The following is a 21318-nucleotide window of genomic DNA, read 5'->3' on the forward strand; positions in this document are numbered from 1 at the left end:
CCATTCCATATTATAACCATTCCAAAGTGTGCTAGGTGAGGATTTTATTAAGTCCGATGATAGGAAAGACTGAGAACACTCAAGACAGTTAGTAAAACAGTGCTCTGTCCTAGAGGGTTAAGGCACAAGTGGAAATCCAGAGTTTGTGCTTCCACACACACATCTGTGCCTCTCACATAATGACCTAAAGCCATCAACAGCAGTCAAAATGACCAGAAGGTGGCCGAGAGTGGGCTGGTAGCTCAGGGAACACACGTGACTCCAAAAGGGTTAACTACAAGTGGCAGGTGACATCATCTTACAGACATTGCAACAGGATAGGCGACAGGATAGGCGAGGCCAGCCTTTTCTCTCTGCTGCTAAGACTTCTGGAGTTCACTGGGCAGGCAAACTGCTTTCATTACAGAAATGTAGGGGTTTGCATTTCTGGGACTTTCCACTGAGAAGACACAGCTGTTCTCTGGGCTCTGTGGGGATTCCCAGGGAGTACCAAGGGCTTAAGGGCCTGGAAAACACCCTTCCCTGGACCAGCCCCTCTCAGGAGCAATCAAGGATACCCGGGGTGCAGAGCTGGGATAGGCCTCCTGTACAGTGTCATTAGGAGACCAGAGGTGGCTTGAGCCTCTGTGGCTGGCCTCAGGGAATCCACAGTGTAGTGTAATTCTGAGTTGCCAGGTCCTAGGCTTTATCAGCTCAGAGCAGAGGAAACAAGGCAAAATTTAACCCTGAGACCCAGATCACAGGAAAACAAGGGAGCTGGCCGGAATGGGACAGCCATGCCAGCCCAGGGACATGTAAGGGCTTCCTGTGTGCAGTGTGGATCCAGTTCCTAGGACAGCTACCATTCAGCAGAGACATCAGTAAAGGCCAACAAGAAGCCAGCCATGAGCTTATGTTGGCCTGCAGAGGCACCCTCCAGTTCCAGCATACCTTAGGAGAAAGGGTGGAAGCCTGGCTGGGCAGCATGGTGGAATGTCAGCAGAAGGAATGCAAGAGAAGTCACCAAGGACCCATGACCAGAAGCAAGCACTGAACTTGATTTCAGTTACCTACATCGGAACTGCCAGCAGTCCCTCCAGAGAGACACAGTCCACTTGGGGAGGAGCAGAAGGGGCTGCTGGGCCTGGAGTTCAGGAAAGAGGGTAGAAAGGGCTGCAGGGCAGCTCTGCCCACGCCAGACTCACGGAAGGTTTGCGTGTCACTTTTCCACGGTCTGAAACTCCAGCAGACCCTGCCTAGCACCCGCCCAGGCCCACAGCCTGAGACTAGTGTAGCTTGGTCCTGCCTAGGACTGTGCCTGGTCATGTCCACGGCACCCAGATGTCATCCTGCTGCCAGCTGTGGCCTCTCTCAGCCCTGCTCCGGGCTGTTGTCGTTGGGCTGTACCACGGTGTAGCTTCCGTGGCTGGAGGAGAGCTGTCGGCTGAAGAAGGAGGTGGTTCGCTTCGGCTTCACCCGCTTGATCCCGCTGCCTGTGTGGGTGACAGAGAGGCTGAGAAGAGGCACTGGGTGGGTGGCCCACACCCCAGGAGGCTGGGCTCTGCTCCCACTGGGTCAGCTTCTCCTGGAATCTGTGGGAACTGAACTTTCCCATCAGAGCTGTTATCACTGACCCTGTCCATCCCGGGACTCCCATCATCAGTGACAGAAAAGGGACCCATGGCCATCCCTGAAGACAGAGAGTATACTCACACATATAAAATAAATACAAAAAAAGTCTGAGACCAGCCTGGTCTACAGAGCGAGTTCTAAGACAAGCCAGGGCTACGCAAAGAGGAAAATGTCTCTGAACACCCCTTCCAAAAGAAGTCTCCTTCCTGTTTTCCACATTCTGAAAGATGCTACAGTGGACAAGTTTGTCACTGCAGAAAAAGAAGGGACAGACAGGAAATGTCCCTGAGGGTCAAGGTTGGAGCCCTTCCTTCTCCCACACTCTGGAGTCCATGTGGCATATGTGTGAATGAGTGTGCTGTGTACACACTGGGTGCGTGGTATCACACACCACAAGTAGCTTACCGTCTTCCACGTAGTCGATGGTGGAGAGATGCTGAATCCGGCTACACACCACGCTACCCTGCCTTCGCAGCTTGGGGCGCTGAGTGGGAGCTGAAGAGGGGCTGGGAGCTTCCTGAGGGCCGGATGCACTCTCCTGGGGGAGAGCAGGCTCAGCGGCCTGGCTCAGCTCAATGCAATACTCAATGAGAACACTCATCAGCTCAGCCTAGGGAGGGAGAGGGGCTGGAATGAGGCCACAGAGCAGCAACTGTTGAGGGCCAACAATGAGACTCACAGCTCTAAAGCCTTTGCTTCCTGGTGGGGGCAGGTGGCAGAACAGGGAGGAGAGAGCTTTCTGGGCCCAGAGGGCAGGGAAGGTGAGGTCTAGAAAGGTGGGTGATGGAGTCAGAGGCACAGCTTAGGAAGGCTGTGGACTTGGCTGCCACAGACAAGGTGACTGATGAGAGGTGGCTGCACTGAGCTTGGCCTAAGGAAGAGGGTGAGGTCACTGGCTGGGGTGGTGTGAGTGACACCTCATGGGTCTAGAAACAACAGGCGAAGCAGTAATACACCTGGAAGCACAAGTGGGCACCATGACAGCAGCCTAGGGCTTTGCTCAAGTTACAGAGGAGGCCTTTTTTCGAGAAACACAATTACTAAGCACCTACTGTGTGAGTGGCCCTGCAAAGGGCTGGGGATATTAGATCCTGTGTGCTTACAGGTCAGGAGCCTGGGGAAGACATCATAGATGCTGGTCTAGCCGCTGCTGCCTGTGGCCTCGACAGCAGCCTAGCCCAATCTGGGGAGGAACAGGAGAGTAGGCAAGCTCCTAGACTTTAGGCCTCAGTAGGCCTCAGTCTCCACATCCTGTCCTAACCTGACTAAACAAAAGCACAGATGTTGCCATTCAACACGTCCTTTCCGGAGCCACACTGACACCACTGTATCCGTGTATCCCTGGCCAGTGGGATGGAAGGGCATCTCCCTAACCTGCTCAAGGTATCCAGGAAGCACTGAACTAACTAACCCAAACTGCTGAGGGAGACTTTCCCTCAGGTCAGAGGAGGCCAGGGACACCTGTCTATTCAGCACTGTCCGGACTGTCTGTCATCCAACTCTGCAAGCACAGGAGCAAAAGCATGTCAAGTGCAGGTGAGAAACCAGGCTTCACCATTCACAGACAACACAACCACTTACACGGAAAACTCCAAAGAACCCAGAAACCTGCACAAGTGCAGGCTGTGGCATGCATGAGGAACACGTCCATTGCACCTTTTCTGACCCTCCCTCGCTCCCTCCTTTTCCTTCTGGTCTCAGCTTCCACAGTGCTGGATGACAGATGTGTGGCACCTGGCTTCAAACTTCTTGTTAAATAGTTCAAAATTCTACATGAGGAATGCCCAACTGATAAAAGCATATGAAAACACTCAAGGGGCTGGAGAGATGGCTCAGCGGTTAAGAGTACTGACTGCTCTTCTAGAGGTCCTGAGTTCAAATCCCAGCAACCACATGGTGGCTCACAACCATCTGTAATGGAATCTGATGTGCTCTTCTGGTGTGTCTGAAGACAGCGACAATGTACTCACATAAAATAAATAAAAATAAATCTTAAGGGGTTGGGGATTTAGCTCAGTGGTAGAACACTTGCCTAGCAACCTCAAGGCCCTAGGTTCGGTCCCCAGCTCCGAAAAAAAGAAAAAAAAATTTAAAGGAAACACTCAAAGACCAAGAACCACCAAAATCTGACACATTTCCTCTCTTTTTGAGTTATTCTTACTTTATATGTATTAGTGTTTTGCCTACATGTGTGTATGTATGTAGTGTATGTGTGTGTGTGTGCACGCATGCCTGGGGAACATGGAGGTCAGAAGAGTGTTCAGTTCCCTAGGACTGGAGCTGAAGGCAGTTATGAGTCACCATGGAGGGAGGGCGTTTGCAAACAAACCCAAGTCCTCTCTAAGTCTTAACCCTCTGTTTTTCCAGCCACTTTCTCCTTAACTCTTTCATGTTTTTTCTTTTTTCTTTTCTTTTTTTCGGAGCTGGGGACCGAACCCAGGGCCTTGTGCTTGCTAGGCAAGCGCTCTACCACTGAGCTAAATCCCCAACCCAACTCTTTTATTTTTTAGAAAACAAATTTGCGTGTGTGTGTGTGTGTGTGTGTGTGTGTGTGTGTGTGTGTGTGTGTATGCGCACGAGTGCGCGCCTGGGGAACATGGAGGTCAGAAGAGTGTTCAGTCCCCTAGAAATGGAGCTGAAGGCAGTTATGAGTCACCATGGAGGGAGGGCGTTTGCAAACAAACCCAAGTCCTAAGTCTTTTTTTTTTTTTTTAAAGATTTATTTATTATATATAAGTACACTGTTGCTGTCTTCAGACACCCCAGAAGAGGGCACCAGATCCCATTACAGATGGTTGTGAGCCACCATGTGGTTGCTGGGATTTGAACTCAGGTCCTCTGGAAGAGCAGTCAGTGCTCTTAACCACTGAGCCATCTCTCCAGCCCACTCTCTAAGTCTTAACCCTCTGTTTTTCCAGCCACTTTCTCCTTAACTCTTTCATTTTTTTAAAAAACAAATTTGCGTGTGTATGTGTGCCTGTGTGTGTAGACAATGTTTAGGTGTATCTATGTATGTAATGTGTGTGTGTTCGGTGAACAGATGCCACCCTGCTCCTCCCTTCCACCTCACTTCTTTTTTCCTTAGCTTTGCCAAGTACCCCATGCTAGCTGATCCATGAGTTTCTAGGCCATTCTCTTTTCTGCAAGAGGAAAACAAACAATGTGGAGGCAGAGGCAGTACAGTCATCCTCAGCTAAATAGCAAGTCTGAGGCTAGCCTGGGTTACATGAGACTCCCTGCATAAAGGTGTGTGTGTGTGTGTGTGTGTGTGTGTGTGTGTGTGTGTGTGTGTGTGTGTAAGAGAAAGAAATAGAGACAGATAATTTCATTAGAATTAAAACATCTTGCCAGGTAGTGGTGGCTCATGCCTTTAATTTATGCCAGAATTTATGAGGCAGAGGCAGGCGACTCTGGTCCACAGAATGAGTTCAAGGATGGCCAGGGCTACAGAGAAACCTTGACTTGAAAAACCAAAAAAGAATTAAAACATCTCTTCGGGGGGCATTGTTAAGAAAATGAAAAGCCAGGCTGGAGAGATGGCTCAGTGGTTAAGAGCACTGACTGCTCTTCCAGAGGTCCTGAGTTCAATTCTCAACAACCACATGGTGGCTCACAATTATCTGTAATGGGATCTGATGCCCTCTTCTGGTGTATCTGAAGAAAGTGACAGTGTACTCATATAAATAAATAAACAAGTCTTTAATTAAAAAAAAAAGGGGGCTGGGGATTTAGCTCAGTGGTAGAGCGCTTACCTAGGAAGCGCAAGGCCCTGGGTTCGGTCCCCAGCTCCGAAAAAAAAGAACCAAAAAAAAAAAAAAAAAAGGAAAGGAGAAGCCAGCCAGACTTGGTGACACACCCCTTTAATCCCAGCACTTGGGAGGCAAAGGCACACCCATCTCTGAGTTTGAGGCCAGCCTGGTCTTCAGAGTAAGTTTCAGGACAACCAGAGAAATGCTGCTTCAAAAATGAATAAATTAAAACAAAACAAGCTCTTGCCTTCTTCCTCTTGCTCTGTCTTGCTCTTTACCCTCTCTTTCCCCATTCCCCTCCCCCCACCTCTCCACATGCTCATGGCCGGCCTCTACTCCTCTACTCTCTCTTTTTGCCTTTCTCTGTCTTCTACTTGTTCAACTCCCCTCCCCATGCCCTGAATAAACTCTATACTATACCAAAAAAACAAAACAAAACAAAAAACAAAAAAACAAAAAAAACAAAACAAGACAGAAAAGAGAGAAAACAAAAGGCCAGGGTATACACTGAAAGGGAACATCTACCGAGGGACGTCATGCATGGAAGGTAGAATCAACTGTCACCATCTGTCAACCACTACCGACACAAAGGACAAAGCTGGCCATGGTGTACTGCCGGCAAAGGCAGTGGACTTCTGTGAGTTCTAGGCCATCAGGGCCTGTGTTGGTTCCAGGCCCATCAGGGCTACAGAATCTCACTCAAGACACACATACAGACACATACAGACACACACAGAGACAGAGAGAAACAGAGGGAGAGAGACAGAGACAGATCGATCTGAGCTGACCCGACCCTGACCTGTGGACAGGACTAACCAGTGTGGAGAGATAATGTCCTTGTCTCTAGAAAAGTGCATCTTAAACCTGCAGTGCCCCATCCCACTACTAAGCTGTTACAACAGCAAACAAGAGTTGACAATGCCCAGTGATCACCGCAGTGGGGAGCAACTACAGAAACATGAACCTGAGGTGTGTGGCGCTCTGGAAGACAGGCTGGCTGTGTCTAATAAGTCACATCCTATGCCCACTGCTCAATCCAGCAATCCAAATCTAAGTAAAACCCCTGAGTCTTTTAATATGACTTAAAGGAGAGGGTCAGGGGCTGGAGACATGGCTTCCCATCAGGAGTACTATCTGCTCTTCCAGAAGACCTGGGTTTACCCCCAGAACCCACATGGCAGCTCACAACTGCCTGTAACTCCAGTTCCACAGGATCCGTCTCCCTCACACAGACACACACACAATAAAACACTGATGCACATAAAAAATGTTAAGAGGGACTAGACTGACGTAAAAGCCTGTGCACAAATGCTCAGGACGGCTTCCCAGCCACAGTCCGAGTGGGAACAGCTCACATCCTGATCAGTGGGTATCTGAGCTCTGCACTTGTCCAGCTGACAGCGTTAGCCTAGCGTGTACGGCCTGGGGTTTCCCCAGCAGCGGAAGTAAACAAGTAATAAGAAAGCAATAATCAATAAGACAATGGGCAGACACCAGGGACGAGTCTGAAAAGCGTGTCTCCTAGTTTAGAGCTGCTGCCCTCCACAGCTCCACATTACACAGGGCCAAATACAGCTCGTGTTTCTATTTGTGGGGTGGGTATCCGAGTACTCAATTTGTGGGAAGGCCACAGGGAGGGGACATATGTTTTCAAAGGAATCCTTGGAATTTGTCTATGTGCTAAAAGAAGAAGGGGGAGGGGGACAAGAACAGTCCCCAGAGAGGCTCAGAGTAGGGTGTGGCTCTGACAAGATGGAGGAGGAGGTGGTGGATGGATGGGTGGTGGGCAGAAAGGACAGAACGGATCTAAGCAACACAGGCGCTCCCGGCCTCCATCCTTTGCACCTGCTCCTCAGCTGTCCTCTCAGGCCCTCTGCAGCTGGCGCGCTGTACACAGCATGGGCAGGCCCTCAGGGGACGCCACCCCTGGTGTGTGACCACAGAGTTCTGCAGAGCTCACCAGGGTGATACAGGCCGGCTGAAGGCAGACACCTATCCTGGGCAGCCCTGCAACCTCCTTCCCCGGCACCTGGGAGCCTCCTGGGGTTTGGAATCCACTGGAGACCTGGAACTGGCCCCTTAGTCCAAGTGTGTGTGACCACATCACTACCTGCTTGGAGTAGATCCTCAGTAGCTTGTTGACAGGTGTGCCCTCACTGTCACCATCAAACTCCAGCCACAGGACAGGCTCCTCCTCCTCAGGGGAAGTGTGATCCCATGACAGCTCCTGAAAGCGTAGACCCAGCAGCACATGCTGGCCAGAGGGAGACAAAGAACAGAGTTGAGGCCTCTGCTTCCACAGGGCCCATCAGGTTCCAGCTGAGGGAGACTTCCCCGGGCTGCTTTCCCCTCCATACGGATTGTTTGCCTTTCTGAGAGGGGGTCTCACTATGCAGCCCTGGCTAGCTTCAGGCTCACGGACATCTGGCTGCCTCTGCCTCCCTCTGCAGGGGATAGAGGACATTGATTGTTCTTGTTTGTCTTGTGGCACTGAGAACTGAACGAGAGCCTTATATATACAAGGCAGGTATGAAATCTACCCGACCTTCATGCTAAGTCTGCATTTCCTATGTGAAGCCAGGACCTGGACTCTGCAGTGCTCTCCTCCAATAGTAAGGCCCGATGGCCAGGAACCGGCCATCCGGTGCAGGCAACTGCCACACAGGGAGGACTGGTGACACCATTGCCTACATGGTGACCCAGAGATAAGGCAGCCACCAAATGCTGGGAGGAGCAGGTCTTGCCCAGCCTAGGGAGCTCCCGGCAGGTGTCTCTTTGGAAAATGGCCAGCCAGCGCTGGCAGACACTACCCGGTCAGAATCGCAGCTGCCACCCCTCTGCCTCAGTTGAGTGCATGGATCAGGAAAACAGACTCAGAACAGGCTCAACGAAGGTTCTAGAGTACGTGAGCAGACTTCAGGGACACGAGGGAGGCAGTCTCCTCCATTCTACTCAACGCTGTTCCTAGGATGTCCATAGTCCTAGGGGAATCAGGAAGGCATGGACAAGACCCCACTCCCTTCTACCCCACCACGGACAATTCACTCCCACCCTGAGGAGCTCAAGGTACCTTCTCCCTGTTGTCGATGACATGCACACCCTCCAGACTGATGGCCACGGTCACTGGTTTGCGCCCACCCCGATGCAAGAAGCCCTGGGTTGGCTTGTCAACCTCGCCATGGAAGAAGGCACACCTGCAAAGGGGACCAGTGTCAGCACCTAGCACACAAGGGAAGTCTGCTCTAGATACCCAAGAAGCTTAAGCCGTTGGGGTGGCTGACCGGTAAATAGAAAAAGACCTGTCCCAAGGCTTGAGGGACAGAGGCAGAAACAGGAGCTAACATGGGTAGCTGGGGTGGTGACACCCGACTGGCCAGGCAGAACTAGACTGAGCGGGTGGAAGGACCTAGGTAACAGTACAGGATGGACACTGTGGGAAGAGGAAAGCACACATCCAAGGAAGAGGACAGAGCAAGCTGCCTGAGAGAACCTGGGGCCTCAGAAAGAGCTAAGGTTGAGCCTGCAGCTCTGTCCACAGTGAAGTCCTTCAGCAGCAGGGACTTGCTGGGCATGCAGAAGTGACGGCTGCCTAGCATAGTGGCTTCTGGGCTAAGACTAAAGGGGAAAGTGAAGTGGTTTAAGGGGAGCAAGACATTCAGCGGCTATCCTCACGGCAGGCCGTGACCTCATTTGTACTGAGGCTCACCCTTGCCGAAGTCACAGGCCAAGTCAAAGGCAGCTCTCTGTACAGGAGGGGACTACAGGTGAGTCTGCTTGCCTCCTGGAAAATTCTACAGCCCTTCCCGGCTCTGAGGTTCAGGTGATGAGGAAATTGAAGCTCTGTCATAAGACCCGCCCACTTCTATCCACTTTTTACTCAAAAGTGCTCAGTGCACGTACACACACACACACACACACACACACACACACACACACACACACACACACACCCCTCCTGCTCCACTGTCCAGTACAACTCCCTAAGAGCTCTGCACGCTCGCTGTTCCTAACCTTTTTCTCATACTATCCTCCTCCCACCTCCATCAGGCTGAGGCCAATCCACAGCCCAAAGGGGAGCTCAGTGGAAAATCGACATGACCTTGAAGATGCCGCACTTGCCCGGAAGAGCTCCTTCCTGCCTGGAAGGTGCCCCCACCCCACACTGTTCTTCTCTACTTATCCCCCTGGCCATTTCACAGGGCTCCAGGTTTGAAACAATTCACTAATCAGCCCCAGATCAGGAACCCAAATGCCTGTGTAGAGTCAGCATTCATCTAATGGGCATCTTTCAGCTGGTACATACAAGGCCAAGTTCCCATGGTAACGAACCTGCTTCACTGCAGCCTGCAGCCCAGCAAAAGGCAGCTGGTCAATACAACAGGCTCCGAGTTTGGGAATTCACTTATGTCTAGGTTGCTGTTCCCACCTCCTCTGCTTTCCTGGCTGCTATTTACAGTGGTTCTCTACCTCTGGTTTCCCATTCAAAGGGAAGCTCCTTCTGTGTGGGGCAAACCCATCAGGAGAGAACTATCGGTTACAGACCATGTGTGTGAGCAAAAGCTAGGCCAGTGAGTGGCTTGGCAGCTCTTTAGCAGATGGAAGGTGACACTAGAACACAGGTGGGATGCAGGTGCCACGTGTCAGGGGACTGGGGCAGTCTGGAGGGTACTGAGAGAGGGGGCAGGAGCTCCCAAGATGCATCACTTACCCGTAGAAGGGCAGCTCATGGCACTTGAGGAGATATGCGCGATAGTGGGAGCCCAAGGTGGTCTCACGCTCACTGTCACCGCCTGCCATTTCCTTTACCTGGCGGTAGGCATTCAGCAGGCCTTGCTCACATGGCCCAGTCTTGGCTCCACGGCCCCGGAAGGCAGCAAAGAGGCCATGGCCTCGCTTGCAGAGGTGGGCAGGGAGGAAGGAGTCCAACTTCTCTCTGAAGGGGAAGGAAAATGGGTAGTAGTGGCCGCTCCCAGCTGTGGAGGTCAGGGTGTGAGTACCATGCTCGTAGGGCAGGCAAGGATTGGCAGATGGCAGGCCTTAGGGACCTTCAAGGCTTGACTGCACCAAGGCCCATTGCTGTGTGTGTGTGTGTGTGTGTGTGTGTGTGTGTGTGTGTGTGTGTGTGTGCATGCGCTTGCGCACTGGAGAGTGACGGGTCCTGAACACAGACTGCAGAGATCCCCACTGCTCCCAACCAGCTGTGGCTTTGCTCAGAGTCAACCCTGGCTGATATGCAAGGCCTACCACTAAGCTGGGGTGGGATGCTCTTCCTCTTAAGAGAAAAATAGGGGGGTTGGGGATTTAGCTCAGTGGTAGAGCACTTGCCTAGCAACTGCAAGGCCCTGGGTTCGGTCCCCAGCTCCAAAATAAAATTAAAAAAAAAAAAAAAAAAAGGAAAAACAGAAAGCATTAAAGTTTACTTGGGCTGGAGAGATGGCTCAGTGGTTAAGAGCACTGACTGCTCTTCCAGAGGTCCTGAGTTCAAATCCCAGCAACCACATGGTGGCTCAGAACCATCTGTAATGGGATCTGATGCCCTCTTCTGGTGTGTCTGAAGATAGCTACAGTGTAGTCATATACATAAATAAATAAATCAAAAAAAAAAAAAAGAGAAAAATAGGGAGGCAAAGGCATGTGGATCTCTGAGGGTTCAAGGCCAGCTTGGTCTACAAAGCCAGTTATAGCACAGCCAGGACTTTTACACAGAGAAACCCTTTCTTGAAAGAAAAAAAAAAAAGGAGAAAGAAGAAAGAAACCCAGAGTATACACGGGAGAGCTCAGGACAGCAGGCCCAGGTATGGTCAGATCAAAGCTCTTGTGCAGATGGGTTCTGAGGCATTGTCTTCAGAGTTAGCTGTGAGACCAGCAAGGGGCGCCTGCCTATCTGCAGAGTAGGGACAGAGATGATACCATCTCTTTCTGATAACAGTTACCCTGACACTAAGACACGGTAAAGCTCTGAAGCCCTGGCCCAGGACAGGGGAAGTCACCCCACACAGAAAGGCTAGGCAGGGTTACCGCTGAAGGCCCGCTTGGATCCTGCTCTCCTACTGCACCACAGACAAAACCTCTCTCCTTGTCAGCAATGCTTTCACACAGGAAACTCAAGAGAATGCTCCAAGCTGACAGAGTGCAGACAGGGCGTCGCCAAGACCAATCTTCACCCAAGAGGGAAGAAGACACCGCCTTATGGCCATGCCAGGCACTGTGGGGGATCCCTTCCCATCAAATGAGGTCTGGCTGACACTCAGGACCAGGGGAGGGCAGAGGGGCTTGGGACGTGCTCAGGTCAGGATGGGAAGCCAGAAAAAGCTGGAATCACCTGAGAGGAGGGACCCTCAACTGAGAAAATACTCCTTAAGATCCAACTATAGTTAAGCTTGTAGGGCATTTTAATTAGTGATTGATGTGGGAGGGCCCAGCCCTTTGTGGGTGGTGTCATCCCTGGGCTGGTGGTCCTGGTTCTATAAGAAAGCAAACTGAGCAATCCATGGGGAGCAAGCCAGTAAGCAGCACTCCTCCATGGCCTCCGCATCAGCTCCTGCCTTCTCCTGATTTGAGTTCCCACCTTGGCTTCCCTCAGTGGACAGTGACTGAGGATGTGTGAGCCACATAAACTTTTCTTCCCCAGGCTGCTTTTGGTCATGGTGTTTCATCACAGCAATAGTAACTCCAATTAAGACATACAAACGCTCAGTGTTCTATTCACATCATCACAGACTCATGGGAAAAAGGGCGTCCTCCTACACAGCCAGAGCCCCAGGCTCACTCAGCGGCTCACAGCCTCGTCCCAGGTCCACTCTACAGACTTGCCTATAGCCTGACTGTTGGGTTCCCTCCTCTCAGATGATGACAGCTTGTGTCAAGTAGACATAAAAGTGGCCAGCACCGGTGGGGCTGGAGAAATGGCTCTGCGGGTAAGAGCACTGGCTGCTCTTCCAGAGGACCCAAGTTCAATTCCTAGCGCTCACGTGGCAGATGACAACTGTCTTTAATTCTAGCTTCAGGGGATCTGACACCCTCACACAGACATGCATGCAAGCAGAACACCAATATAAAGAAAATATTAAAAAGACAAAACAAAACAAAGTAGCCAACACGGAATATCACACCAGTTTTGTGTGGGAGAGGCCCATTCACTCAGAGACCAGGGAGGCTCTCGGCTAAAATGTGACCATTTTCTACCTTAGACCACCTGGGCTCCTGCTGGCAGAGAACCGACCACTCCAACAGAATACTTCTGGAGTTCTGGGTCTGAGGCCGCAAGGTCAGCATCTATGTCCGGGCCCTGCTACAACAGGACCACAAGTCCCAAGGGCACAGAGAAACCCCAACATGGCCCTTGGCTTCAGGTTAATTTGGTAAACCTCCATGGTGTCACCTTTTCCAGAGAGGACTCCTGCTAGGGCATTTGTAGCCTAAACACCCAGGATGTTGGGAGGGGCAGCAAGGGAAGGAAGGAACTTGTTAATCTGAGTCACTGGGTGCATGAGGGGTCTCCAGAAGCCTGGCCGCCCTCCATTCTCAGGACAGCCATGCCCATTTCACTTTCTGTGTCCCACCCTTACCCAAGTCCTAGTTTAACAGTAGTTTCCGCTTGTCACGGAAAAGCCTGCCTCAGTTTTGGGTGTGTGCAGACTCACAGTGGTGTCCCTCAAGGCCGAGCTGCAGCCCATCAGTGGCCGAGCCACAGACTTCTATCCTCTGGGTGGGCCTGGGACTCAGCTATGTGCCACAAGCGAGCCTGGGGGCTCTAGCTGGGTAAGGTAAGAGGGGCCTCTCCTCTGCAACAGACAGTTGCTGCAGCCACCCGGCCACAGGGCTAACATGTCTGAGCTTGTGCTGGCCAAGAAATCAAGGGCTGAATGACCAGAAAGAGAACAGGGTCTGGGACACAGCTGGGCTTGCATGTCACGTGAGTGAGAAAAGCAACTTCCTGTGCAAATCAGTTGAGTTTGCCAGGCCCAAGAAAAACAGGCCAGCCCATCTTAAGGTCCAGGATCCCAGGGCCATGGCCACCAGCCTTACACAGCTCAGTTATAAGCCTTCAGGGGACTGTATACCCAGGGCAAACATCAGTCATCAGCACTGGGTCTCTGGTCCCGTAAACTGCTTTGCTGACTTCCCCACTAGCTGCAGGGTTGGGGAAACAAAGAGCCCAGGTTAGAAACAGTCTGCAGTGCGAGTTTACAGTTACCAGAAGTTTTGTTTACGACAGGGTTTCAATGTAGTGCAGGCTGACTCACTCTAGTGGTTAAGAACGACCTTGAACTCCTGATATTACTGTTTTTCCCAACTATGACTATAGCCACCAAGCCTGGCTCACAATGCTTTAGCCTTGGCCAGAACTAGCTCTTTAGGCTGGCTTGGAATTCACCGCAATCCTGTCTGTCTCTTGAGTGCTGGCATTACAGGTGTGACTCGCACCTGACCCCTGGGATTATTCTGAACCTCAGGGTCACATCAATGGAGGCAGAACCCAACCTCGTCTGTTATTAGGCAGACTCATTCTCACCTTTTCTCTTCTTTTTTTAAGGCAGGGTTTCTCTGTGTCGTCTTGGCTGTTCTGGGACTCACTCTGTAGACCAGGCTGCCCTTGAACTCACTGAGATCCACCTGCCTCTGTCTCCTAACCTAACCCTGAGTACTGGGATTAAAGGTGTGCACTACCACTGCCCTCTAACGCTCATCTTTCCAGACAGACCAGCAGCAGCCAGTGGGGCTCGGTAAGTGCCTGGGGAACAGGATTCTACTCTTGGAGTTTGGAGCTTAACTATCTGTGGTTACTGGGGGATCAACACATGGTCAGTTCCTGGCTGTTCCTCCAGACTTCAGCTAGAGGTGGGGCTCTGCCTGCATGTGTCTGTGCATCCTTGTGCTGAGGACCCGTCTTAGACATCACTTCATGTGAGTATCCACTGTTACAAAGGAAAAGGAAGCTCAGAGAAGTGGAGACCTCACAAAGGCCATCCAGTGAGCATGCATGCACCAGAGGCCTGACTGCGGACCATCCACCTTGCAGACCCAGGCCTACTCCTCGGTAGAATCTCGCACAGCAGCTTTCCCATGGGTACCCATCTCAAGCAGCACTGCTCTTACCTCACCGTACAGGCAGCAGGCTGGCCAGGCTGGTAGGGCCCAAGCTGCACCCGGCACACGAGGCCACCCAGCACCTCACAGTCCTCCAAGTCACAAGGGTACCGAGCGGTCAGCACATTGCCCTTGGCTTCCTCATAGAGCAGCCGCAAGACCTCCTCATCATGGACCTGCACAGCAGTATGGCATGAAGAAGATGGCTCAGAGGAGCTGGGCAAAGATGACCGTCTAGGTGTCTAGGGGATTGGTGGTGGTGGTGGGGGGACGACGGCACTGGGCATCCAGGAACCCAGGGGCACTACCTGGACTTTGCCTTACCTGGAGCTCTCGGCGCTTTGGGAAAAACACATTCCTTCGGAACTGAAGGGAAGGCTCATCTGGAGAGAGGAGCTAGAGTCATTTTCTGGTCCCCTTGCTTAAGGCAGCCCCATCCTGTCCTACCCTGCACAGCCCTCGCCCCAGTTCCCTACCTCACTCTTCTCCATGGACAGAGCCCTCCTGACCAGACAGCACACAGTGCATCTCTGTTCACAGCCCCTCCCAGCCCACCCTTCACAAGGCGCCCTTCAGATGCCCCTGCCCCACCAACACTGACCCATGGCTATGTCATCGTCCGAGGCATCGGTGAACCGCAGCAGCAGCTCTGGCCACTGGCGGCCCAGTTTGTAGGGCTGGTGCTTGGGTTTCAACTGTACCTCTGCAGAGCAAGAGAGAAGCCATGAAGCTGTGGACCAGGCCAGTGGTACCTAGTCACCTACTATACTGTCAACCAACAATGAGGACAGCCACAGCCAGGTCCAGAGCCATCCAAAGGGTTCGAGTGTCTTCACCCTGGAATAACCCTGACCTCCATTCTTCCTTGGAGAGAACCAGGCTCAGGGTGGTTAGGTCATCTATGCCCAAGTCATGGTATGTGATGGACTCAACTTGTACAACACCAGGGCCTATGAAGTGGGTGACTGGCCACCTGAGGGCTGAGGTGTTGGTGAGCTCACAGACAGATGTATGGAGACGTGTGGTGAGGATGCTACTAGTGCTTGCCAGCCTCCTGACATGAATATCCTCCCTCTAGCTGTCCCCGTCCCCACAAACAGCAGGCACCTTGTCCTGCCAGCCAGATGCTGATGACTTCCTTGACACTTAGACCTTCCTCCTGGACCCTGACCAGATAGCAATCCTGCCTTCAGGTCCTTCTGCCTCATCGCCTCCATCCAATCTCTGCATCAGCTCCTGTCCCTTCCTGTCATATCTCTGTCCACAGCCATCATTTCCTTCACCTCCCCCACCTCCCCCATCCACAGGTTCATGAGAGGGAGCCTTGGGGCAGCAACGTCCCTCACTTCACCTGAAGCCCACGAGGGATGGCAGTGTCCTAGGACCATACAGAAACAAGTGGCTACACAAGTCCAGAGCTTAGGTTCCCAAGCCTCTCTCCAGTGCATACCCTTGGACTCTGTCAGAGGAACCCCTGGTCTGATTCTCTGTCTGTCCTAGCACTCACAGTGTGGGACAGTAGACGGCAGACAGGTGTGTGTTCCTCCTGTTCATTCCCAAGTCCCAGAGATCCTGCCATTAAAATAGGGCTATCCCCACACCAGCCTCAGACTTCTGAGTGGGGACCTCTTCCCTAGCCACCGTAATCCAAGTAAGACTAACGGTTCGTGAGGCCCGTTCCATGCAAAGGATGGGGAGAAGGCCAGACATCAAACTGAGGAAAGTAATGAAAGCCCCCGCTTCACAGGTACTGTGTGTGTCCGTGTGTGTGTGTTGAGTGTGTGAGAGAGACAGAGAGAGTGTATGTGTGTGTGAGAGAGACAGAGAGAGAGTGTATGTGTGTGTGAGAGAGAGTGTGTGTGAGAGAGTGTGTGTGTGTGTGTATGAGAGAGAAAGAGAGTGTGGGTGTGAGAGAGAGAATGTGTGTGAGAGTGAGTGTGTGTGTGTGTGTGTATCCGTGTGTGTGAGTGTGTGAGAGTGAGAGTGTGTATCTGTGCGTGTGAATTGAGTGTGTGTGTGTGCATGTGTGCATGTGTGCATGTGTGCATCCGTCTCGGGATTCCACGTAGCCTTTCAGCTTCCCACCCCAGCCTGGGAAGAACTTGGGTGTTGAGTGTGCTGCGGCCTCAGGCATCTCCTGCCAGGCGGGGCCACACAGGCAATGCTTTCAGTTCTAGCCACAGGCGGGCTGCAGGAATGTGAGGGAGTGGGATGGATGAGGTGGAGGAGGAGCAGGCTGCCCGGCAGCAGCACTGAGAGCCTCCTGTGGCAGAGCAGTGGCCACCCACCAGGGCCTGCTATCCCCAGCTTTCCACACAGCCAAGGGGCCCACAGCCCTGACCAGAGGCTCAGAGGGCAAAGGAGGGGCTGGGCCAGCAGGAAGAGTGTGGGCGTGAGCCTGGGAACAACAACTGTACAGGAAGTGGAGGGGCAGGGGGGCAGAGAGGGACAACATGGGGCTGGAGCTCCTCCAAACACCCACAGGACAGAGGCAGAAACTTTAGGGGTTGCAAACAGACACCCCCACATCTCCCCACCCCTAGGGCCTGACCCAGGTAGTCTTGATCAAATTATAGAGACCAAGTGTGCCCCCTTCCTCCACAGCAAGGGGAAAGGTCACTTTTTTGATGTTTCCTTTTTTTTTTTTTTATCCCAAGACAGGGTTTCTCTGTGTAGCCCTGGTCATTTTGGAACTCACCCTGTAGACCGAGCTGACCTTGAACCCAGAGATTTGTCTGCTTCTGCCTCCCAAATGCTGGGATTAAAAGTATGCACCACCCACCACTGCCTGGCTGTCGTTTTCAACACTGGGGACTGAACCTGGGCTGTGCACAGGCAACAACTCTACCAATGAGCTGTGTTCCTGGTCCTGAGGGGGGTTTAAAAAGTATACTTTAGTATGTGTTCAACCTCAAAAATTATGTCATTATTATTGCATATGCATGTGTCATCATGAATGTGGAAGTAAGAGTATTACTTGGAGGAACTGGCTTTTTCCTTCCACCATACAGGTTCCAGGGATCAAACTAGGGTCACCAGGTTTAGGGACAAGCACCTTTACCCACTGAGCCACCATGCCAGCCCTTAAGGGGAAATTTAAGCCGAAAAAACATTCCCAGTGCCAGCACTGATTTATTTCCCCGAATGACGACACTGAGCCTCCTTTTGTCTCTTTGCTTCCATGTCAACAGACTCAGGGACCATAATGAGGGACTTTATTCACTGGCCCGAGAGTCTATAAAACTCTGTCTTCATTCCCATTACACAGTGGGGCCCCAGCCTACAGGGGCAGGAAGTGTGTGGTCATGGTGCCAGATACCAGGTAGGGTGGAGGCCCCAGACAGAAAACCCATGTTCCTCTTCTCCCTGCAGCCCACACCTAAGCAATGGAGTCACTGTACAGGGCCACTTCCTAAGCTTCATCTACCTCTTCCCTACTGCCAGCAACACACGCAGTCCTGACACCCACCAGTCCGCTGCTCCAGATCCCAGCACTTCACGCAATAGGACAGACCTGAGCCATGGGGAAACACTAAAGTTACGCTCCCCACGCGGGGCCCAGATTGCATGCCCTGTAAGCAGGGGACCCTCCTGCTGTTCCGAAGGTCAGGGCTCTGGCAGCACTGCACCAGCACAAGAAAAAAAGAGGCAGGGACAAAGGATTCCGACACCTCCTCAGGACTCTGGGACACACTGGGTCCCATCATCCCTGACAGGGAGTGGCCACAGGTTCTGGTCCCTAAACCCTCTTTCTGTACCAGCTAAGTGTCCTCGCCTCCCCAGTACGTTCCCTCACAGCCAGACCTTACCCAGCAGAGGAGAGACAAGCCAGAGTGCAAAGGCCTCCAGGGCCATGTCTGGGAGCTGCAGGACTTCACGGACTGCACGGTGCAGCTCATGGGCACTGATCGAGGACAGGTTCTCCACAGCCAGGGGCACTACTGTGTCATCAGCCAGGTACACCAGTACATCAGCTGCTGGAATACAGGTCGGGCAGGGTCAGTTGAGGTCCACCACCAGACCAATCAGCATTCTCCAACGCCATTTGTTCCTTATCATTGTGACCACAATGACACATTCCTCAAGACTCCACTAACAGGGATGCTTAGGGCTTATGGTGACATACACCTGTAGCCCAAGGCAGGATGCAGGAGGCTAAAGCTAGAGGATTTCAAGTTCCAGGCCAGCCTGGGCTACATAGCAAGACCCAGCATTTTTAGTGTATGTCTTTTTTAAAAATAATTATTTATTTTATGTATATGACTACGCTGTAGCTGTTTTCAGACACACCAGAAGAGATTGTCCGGTCCCATTACAGATGGTTATGAACAACCATGTAGTTGCTGGAATTTGAACTCAGGACCTCTGGAGGAGCAGTCAATGCTCTTAATTGCCGAGCCATCTCTCCAGCCCACAAGTCTGTGTCAAGACCCAGTATTTTAAAATTAAATAAATAAAAGTGTTGCCTTTAAGGACTTCTTGAGAACTCAAAGCACTCAGAAACTATGGCCCAGGTACCAGCCCCATTTCACCCCTAAGGCTCAAAGTAGGGTGATAAAAACTACCTCCCTTCCACTGCAGCACCAAGCACTGCTGTTTCCAGTATTTCTCAGGTGGAGAGATAGGACGGGATAACCCATCCTGAGGTCACAATTCCCTATCAGGCTGGGAGCAAGGCCAACTAGTGACCTGATCTGTCTGGGTCACACTAAGAGGACAATCAGGATTTCTATGGCCACCCTGGGTTACAGCGGGTTCCAGGTCTCAGCTTCATTAGGACTCTTCAGAACTTTAAGGATTAATGCTGTGGCTTCTGCAGATAGCTTTAAGCAGTCTAGGAAGGAAAGACGCCTCAAACAGCCAAGTATTTCCTTGTAACAAGCTGGATTCCCATTTGAAGCTAGAGCCAAAGGGAGATGCTTCGCAGGCTGGCCAGACTCAAACACTCCATCCCTAAACCACAGGTACAGTAACAGAGCCCTGAGTTTGGAGGCCCACGTTCTCAACTTGCAGTCCTTTTCTGCTTCTTAGCTGACTCCAGCGAGTCTCTGTGTCAGTTGTAAATCTGTAAGAACAATAACGCTTCTTCAAAAGGTCATCACCAACCCAATGAGGCTGGTTAGCGCATACGGTCAGCACAGTGAAGCACTCTTTTAGATTCTGGTCTCTTCTGCTCCAACAGCTCCTGAGAGACCAGGAGACTGAGGATCAGATCCACTTTACAGGCAGAAAAACCAGCCCCAAAGGCTCAAGTTCATGATCAACCTTGGTCTGCTTCAGTAGTTGGAGACCTAACAACCTCTCTAGGGCCTAATTTCCTCCCAATAAAACGAAGAGGAGGAGAATCCCTGCTTTCAAAGAGCTGTCCGCAAGAAAGAAACGGGACAAAGAAAGTAGTGTCACTTTCCAAGCATGTGTCTTCGTTTGGAGACATGCCTTTTCACAAAGTGGAGAAGGTTCAGGAGTATGGATGGCTCAGTTACTAAGCTAGTGAAACAGCCCAGCTAAGTCCTTTGACGTCTATGAGTCTGCTACACCTTAACACATCTTATCACTTACTACATGATTAACTTACTGAAAAAGACAAACTGGAGTCACGTCCCCAGCGCTGGAACCAAAAGGGGTATGGAAGAGACGAAAAACCAAGTAGAGACCTACCTCGGGCACCCACCGAGGAGACGCTACTTCGGTGGGACCGCTCCGCAGGGCCAGGCTGCCCCGCGTTGCCTTCTGCCCCCTCCATCTGCAATAGGAGCGTCAGACAATTAATGGAGGTCTTGAGATGGTCTCCTCAAGCTCTCAACCAAGAAGCAAAGGGGTCCCGGGCTCGGTCTACAATTCTTAATCTATGTACAGGGATCAAGTGTGCTAAAAGTACAGAGTGATCTGCAGCCGAGTGCAGATCAGGGTGGGCTGGGTCAGGGCAGTGACCGTCAGGTGCAGGGGTCTTAAGTCTCTCCTAAGAAATAGCCAGACAAGTCAAGGCGCGCCCCTGTCAAGGGCGGGGACACGGGCAGGGTGTGGCCACGCTCTCACCTCCCAGGGTCGCAGAGTCCGCTGCCTCACTCCAGAATGCCACCCGACTAGGCCTCCAGTTCTGGACCCACCACTACGCCCGCCGGCGGGGTCTCAGGTCCCGCTGAGGGTCGACTTGCTTGCGTTGCGCCGCGGACGCTGCCGCGGGAGGAAGCACAAACCCGAGGCCCCGCCTCCCCGACTGAAGGAGCCAATCGGAGCCGGGAGATTTGGCGCACGCGTACTCACGCGTTTCGTCCTTCGGTCCCTCCTACCCCGATTCTTAGCTTAGTTATGTCACACAAGTCCAAAATCCGTAGTCTAGCCAGGCCCCTGACATACCCGGTCCTGTGTGGTCCGTACCCCGTCGCTCCCACCCCCTCATAGCCACCTACATGAACAATGTTGCTCCATGCATAAGACTTTTTTTTTTGTTGTTGTTCTTTTTTTCGGAGCTGGGGACCGAACCCAGGGCCTTGCGCTTCCTAGGTAAGCGCTCTACCACTGAGCTAAATCCTCAGCCCCAAGACTTTTTTTTTTTTTTTAAGATTTATTCATTTATTATATGTAAGTACACTGTAGCTGTCTTCAGATATACCAGAAGAGGGCATCGGATCTCTTTACAGATGGTTGTGAGCCACCATGTGGTTGCTGGGAATTGAACTCAGGACCTCTGGAAGAGCAGTCGGGTGCTCTCAACCACTGAGCCATCTCTCCAGCCCAGTCGGGTGCCCTTAACTGCTGAGCCATCTCTCCAGCCCCCATGCATAAGACTCTTGATCTATAATAGGAGGTGGGGAAGATTCATGAAAACCAAGGATGAGGGCACGAACTGTGCAGTTACCTCTGACTT

At 51.9% G+C, this 21318-nt stretch overlaps 1 protein-coding gene across 2 annotated transcripts; it reads right to left on the reverse strand.

Moving 5' to 3' along the window:
* Window positions 1-27: 27 nt before the first annotated feature.
* On the reverse strand, window positions 28-20669 carry Frmd8 (FERM domain containing 8). Of its 2 annotated transcripts, none has more exons than XM_087563252.1 (11): window positions 20487-20669; window positions 20109-20193; window positions 18260-18424; window positions 15052-15153; window positions 14775-14833; window positions 14460-14626; window positions 10069-10293; window positions 8431-8554; window positions 7471-7614; window positions 2017-2221; window positions 28-1472 (listed from the first exon to the last, which is right to left on the reverse strand). In XM_087563252.1, the coding sequence occupies exons 2-11, from the start codon at window positions 20191-20193 to the stop codon at window positions 1351-1353; spliced, it is 1398 nt and encodes a 465-aa protein (XP_087419378.1). In that variant the 5' UTR covers window positions 20487-20669; the 3' UTR covers window positions 28-1350. The 2 variants fall into 2 exon arrangements, with proteins under 2 accessions (XP_087419378.1, NP_001008349.1); NM_001008348.1 differs by having other exon boundaries at window positions 30-1472; window positions 18260-18427; window positions 20487-20643.
* Window positions 20670-21318: the final 649 nt, after the last annotated feature.

This window comes from Rattus norvegicus, chromosome 1, assembly GCF_021556685.1.
Source record: "Rattus norvegicus strain SHRSP/BbbUtx chromosome 1, alternate assembly SHRSP_T2T, whole genome shotgun sequence".
In the NCBI taxonomy this organism is placed as follows: Eukaryota; Metazoa; Chordata; class Mammalia; order Rodentia; family Muridae; genus Rattus; species Rattus norvegicus.

Bases quoted from the DNA above. Each gene is read 5' to 3' on its own strand.
- Frmd8 (NM_001008348.1), bottom strand. From the start codon at position 20,193: ATGGAGGGGGCAGAAGGCAACGCGGGGCAGCCTGGCCCTGCGGAGCGG. The intron at 15,154-18,259 runs GTAAGGTCTGGC...CTTGCTCTGCAG, and splicing joins GCTTGTCTCTCCTCTGCTGG to AGGTACAGTTGAAACCCAAG. The intron at 7,615-8,430 runs GTACCTTGAGCT...CCCTCTGGCCAG, and splicing joins TCATCGACAACAGGGAGAAG to CATGTGCTGCTGGGTCTACG.